Source organism: Gavialis gangeticus, unplaced genomic scaffold (genome assembly GCF_001723915.1).
Source record: "Gavialis gangeticus isolate Ggan-Ray unplaced genomic scaffold, GavGan_comp1, whole genome shotgun sequence".
Classification (NCBI taxonomy): domain Eukaryota; kingdom Metazoa; phylum Chordata; order Crocodylia; family Gavialidae; genus Gavialis; species Gavialis gangeticus.
In genome coordinates this window covers 136802-142041 of record NW_017728984.1, presented here as the reverse complement: position 1 = coordinate 142041, position 5240 = coordinate 136802, and the positions used below count along the sequence as shown (strand labels likewise).

The 5240-nt window shown below is 43.7% G+C and overlaps 1 protein-coding gene across 1 annotated transcript in view; it reads left to right on the top strand.

Moving 5' to 3' along the window:
• Positions 1-3432, top strand: part of PGLS (6-phosphogluconolactonase) — a 4266-nt gene extending 834 nt beyond the window's left edge. The window contains exons 3-6 of the mRNA XM_019513625.1: positions 1119-1226; positions 1943-2044; positions 2560-2700; positions 2941-3432. Of these exons, the coding sequence (XP_019369170.1) occupies positions 1119-1226; positions 1943-2044; positions 2560-2700; positions 2941-3078 (489 nt within the window). The 3' untranslated portion in view covers positions 3079-3432. The remainder of the gene's footprint in view (positions 1-1118; positions 1227-1942; positions 2045-2559; positions 2701-2940) is intronic.
• Positions 3433-5240: the final 1808 nt, after the last annotated feature.

Below are 5240 nucleotides of genomic sequence, written 5' to 3'. Positions count from 1 at the left end.
ACCGGGCCTTTGCTGGGGAAGGAGCTACCGGGGACGGGGGGGACAGAAGTTACAGGTAACCCGGTATAAGCAATCAGAAACCGGTTCAAATCTGTAACAGTGCAGAAGCTCCCTGCATGCAAACTGCTCTCAGAATGGCCCAAGCCGCTTTCAGATCCACCTGGATGGGTGTTGTATTGGACTGAACTGATGGAGTTGAAATCGGTTTCTTAAACATCCATCCCCAATCTCAGGGAGCGAGATCTGCGAGCAGAGGGCTGGGGTTTGGTGACCTGTGGCCCCTTCCTCAAGTGCTTCCCGAGCAGGACTTCCCGGGTGCCCAGCGGAGTGATCCTGCATTTGCAAAGCTCGAGCTCTCTGGGGTGGGCTCAGAAGTTCAAAGAGCCCTAGGCGGGATTGATCTCAGCCACGCTGTCTTCTGTGAGCAGCGTAGTTCACATCGGCTCACACAGGTCACGCGTCACCCCCTTTGGTGGAGGGGGCAAACCTTAGCTTAGTTCTACCTATTTATACTAGCCTGTGCGCCCCAGATGTCTGTTCTGTTACAGGTACAGGCAGACTGGTTTCTGATCACTTATACCAGTAAAAATGAATGTCTGTACTGCACCCACCCGTGTCAAATTCAGCTGGTCTGTAGGCACGGCTCTGCCCTGCCTTCTCTGTGACTGATGATCGCAGCCTTGTCCCGAGCAGCAGTCCCTGCAGCGTGTGCAGCTGGATTAGTTCGCCAAGCAGCCAGCAGGGTGCTCCCAGCCTGACAGAAAGAGAAACTGAGGCAGGGAGAAAATGCCTAGCCTCTGGCCACACAGGGGAGCAGGAACATGGCTGGGGGAGAGCTCTAATGTGCAGTATCTGCCATACCAAATCTGCTTCTTCCTGCTTAACAAAGTCCAAGTAGGTTTGCAAGTGCCACATATCACAAAGCTCCTGAATCCAGTAACACTGAGTTAGCAGCACAGTTACAGTCTCTAGCTCTTGCAGATGTTGTCCCCTGTACAAGAGCTTGGAAAGAAATGCCTGGTAGTTTTCTTGATTGGTGGGAAGGAAAAAGGCTCTTGCATCAAACAGTATGGCTTTGTTCCTGGTTGTAATTTTGTGGGACTGGATTGTTGTTTTAGACTCATCTCCTCTCCAAGATTTCCATCCCAGAAAACCAAGTGATTACCATTAACTCTTCATTACCTGTTGAAGAGGCTGCTTCAGACTATGCTGCAAAGTTAAAAGAGGTGCAGTAATATTGTTTTGTGTGTCACTCTATCAAATCCGAGGTAATCAGTCACTGTGTTCTTAAAAGTCATAAATTAGAACCCGTATTTGCGTAGCTGTGTTGCCACTAATGATGCTAGACGTTAATTTATTTTTGGCTGCAAATACCATTTGCACTCTTGTGGCTTTTTAGTCAGTTAGGAGAATTGAATTAAATTTACTTAAGTTTTAGGTTCTAGTTTGAAGCTTCAGTGTCTGAATTAGAAATATTGTCATGAAATCTCTCTCCCCACAGATGGAAGCATGTTATGCTAAAGTGTTTTAAAAAATAAGATGCTTAATAATGTAATTCTGTAAAAAAATAAATAAATGCATTTAAAATAGAATCTTAAATTTGGCCTTAAATTTAGTCCTTTTCTCCTAAATCTGTTTTTTCTACAATAGCCTCTTTTTCTCCCATATGACTTTGTTAATAATTTCCCCAGAAGACTCTGTAGAGAGCTTTATGCTTTAAAACAATTGGGTTTAACAGAACTGCTCTTAAATGGACCAAATTATTGAGCTGCCAAAAGAAACTGATAAAGGTATCTTGGGATCCTAAGAATCAGCTCTTCAAGGTATAGTGAACCAGTTGAACAGCCCAGACTCAGGTGTGATTTAGGCTTTTTTTCTGCTCAGTGCCCTGGTTTACTCTTTGTTCAATTTAATTGTTCTGGGTTTGTGTTCCTTTCTGCAGGCCTTTCAAGGTGAGAATATGCCTGTCTTTGATTTGCTGATTTTGGGAGTAGGGCCAGATGGTCATACCTGCTCTCTGTTCCCAGACCATCCACTTCTACAGGTGAGATTTTTAGAGCTAGAAAGGGTGTACTGTATAGTAGGATATCAATGATACATTTTACTAATGAGTCCGGTGAGACATGATTTGTTTGCCATAGTTTTAAACTTTGTGGTTGATAGATTTATGTGTACATGCATGTGGTTGTTCCAAGCTTCTGAAGAGCTTGGCAGTGGGATGAACAGCTGCAAAGATGATATTTTGAAAGGAAAGAGGGAAGGGAAGGAAGGCTGCTGGAATCTGACTCTTCTCACAGGCATTGTCCCCTTAAGTCTGCTCCTGCATTGTGATCCTTGCTGGTGCTCTGTGCCCCTGTGGAGCCTCACTGAAGCCACAGGGATCTGTCTGTATGGAGTCTAGCTCACATCTGGGTGAAGGTTTTTAGTACTAATTTGTGGGAATCTGGAGCTGAGGCCTAGTACTGATCTTTAGTCTCATACAGGCTGTCATTTAGCTTGACCCCTCCCTCTGTACCATTCTGACAGATTTTCATGTTTTACTTTTGTTTTTCCTGGCAGGAGAAAGACAAGATAGTTGCCCCTATTAGTGATTCTCCAAAGCCACCGCCTGAACGGATAACACTAACTCTGCCTGTTCTGAACGCTGCACGGACTGTGGTTTTTGTTGCTACAGGGGAGAGTAAAGCTGCCATCTTAAAGGTAAGCTTTCAAAATGAAAAGTTGTGGTTCTTTTTTAAAATGAAAAGCCCCAAATCTTTACCAAAATCTTCAAGTTAGTCAAAAAGGCATCTTCCATTGGAGGAATAAAAGGCTTGAATTTTTTTAGCCAGCCCTATAATGTCTGCTTGGTTTTTATGAAAATCGCATTGATCGTCTCATTGTGTGGTTTCCCGTGCATTAATAGAACTGATTAAGATAATATTCTGTTTCTTTGGACAGCGAATTTTGGAAGGTGATGAGGTGAACCCTCTCCCTGCTGCTCTTGTCCAGCCTCATACCGGGAAGCTGCACTGGTTTCTGGATGAGTCTGCAGCCAAGGAGCTGACTGTTCCCTTCGAGAAGCACTCTATCTTGTAGAACCAAACGTTCGGCTGGGTTTCAGGATCGGGATCCAGTAGCACTGACTGCAAGACCTTCAAAGAGCTGGCTCTGTAACATTCCAAGTCAAGGACTCCACATCTGGTCATAGTACTTGGGAGTGGCACTAAACTAATGTTGTCTTTTTTGTTTCTCTTTTTAAGCAAGTGGTACTTTGTGGAGCACTGTATAATCTCTTTGGTTGGGGAGGGAAGATATAGGGTGCTTATGTTTGATCTCTAGCTGCAACTGGAAACGCTTGGGATCGTGGAGGAGGATAGTGTGGTGCAGTCTGTCTTGTGAACGGTTCATGTGGTGTAAAGTGAATGCACAATATTAAAGATGTAAATTTCAGCCATTTGGCTCTTGCTTGCTCTATCTTTGGGTAGCAGCTTCACTTAATTAGCAGCTCTAGGCATGAGCTTTCAGCCCTTATTCTTGTGAAGGAGCAGTCTTGGGATTTGGGAAGTTGTTGATTCTGGGGCTTTTAATGCTCCTTCAGGGGAAAGTACTATAGATGTCTGGGTGATGGGAGGTTTGTTTGGAAATGCAGCAAACTCCTTGGAGTTGTGGTAAATGTTATTCCCAATTTACTGGTGAACAAACTGAGTAGAGGGTGGTGAAATATTTATTTATACAAGGAATCAGAGCAAATCTGTGGCAAACTGGGAATAAAACTCAGGAATCCAAACTCCTGTTTCTGAGCTGTAAATTGAAGGTCACATATTATAGAAAAGATGTGCAAAAGCTGGACAGAAATTTGGGCAAACAGGAAGGATTGAAACCAGGTCTTTGACCCAGGACTTGTGCTTTTTGTGGGTCTATCCCTTTCCTTTTATCTGAATAGATCCAAAAGAGGGTCTTCCTAAGGGACTGGTCCAGACAAGACTTTGCTCATCCTCCATGGATCAAATCCCCTCTCTTTTTAACAGTCAGCATTGTATAACTTCTGCCACTTCCCCAACAGTATTTTCTTTCTTGGTCTGGGATTCTTCCCAACACCATTGGATTCTGCTGCATTCATCTCCTAGTTCATAAATTCCAGTAGGATTGGGCAAAGGAAGGCTGGTTTGTGAGCTCTTCTCTTCACCCTTCTGTCAGCTTATCATTAAAACCAGCTGTACAGAGATGCAGATAGACTCTGGCACACTGACATCTGTGGTTCTTGCTGCTCCTTGTCTCAGAATCTCCTGACTGTTGGGGCAGCTGCAGTCTGTGTGCAGAAACAGGAAACAGATTTAGTAACACACTGCCAGGCAGAAATGCACCTGCACTTTCTTCCTAATCTGGCTGAGTAAAAGCTGGAGTTGGGAGACTTAGAAGACTGTTGTGTATGTGTTTATGCTTTCTGCATTTGTTATCAGTCCTCTTGCTTTTGTGTCACATTCATCTTTCTCTCACTTGCTGGGGGTTTATTGTGTGCTTCCCCTTGCACCTGAACTAGCCCTTCCATTTACTGAATGCCCTATTTTGTCCTCAAAAATTGCATCTTCTGAGGGCCCCTTTCTATTGCTTCTCACTCATAGGCTCTGCAACCTCCCTTTTCTGCATTACTGTTCCAATTGTTGCCTTGATCTTGTTTAACTTAATCTGTGAGGCCCTGAGTGCATTCCACTCCTATTGACTTACATTGGAGTGAAAGGTACACAGCATCTCCTGAGATTAGGCAATTAGAAGCACTCTTCCTTTTCAGAAACTCTTAATGTTTCTTAAAGGACACTCCCCAGAAAGGATGCAACTGCCTGTTTCACCTTTCTTGAAAGTGCAAAACAAGACCCAAATTCTGGTTGGGGTTTGGAATTCGTTCTGTAAATCATAATAAAAGAAAATGGCATCATGCTTATTCCTGCCTAATTCTAGAGCTCTCTGTTCTGGAATGTGAAAACAAAGAAACTAGCAAAATGCACACATGCTCGGTGCGAATTCTGCATACAACTGGTGGCTGATAACATGTTCCTTCAGACATCTGACAGATGCTTATCCTGACTCGCAACTCTCACAGGCAGGTGATTTAAATAGGTTTTGAGTTACATGAGCAGTAAAAGGGTCTGGAAATAATTCCTCAAATGGAGCAAAGCAGCATGTCTGATTAGTTTTACTCCTTATATTGAGTGTTGTTTTACAGGACACTGCCAACTCTTCTTCACTTTTGCTGTATAGTC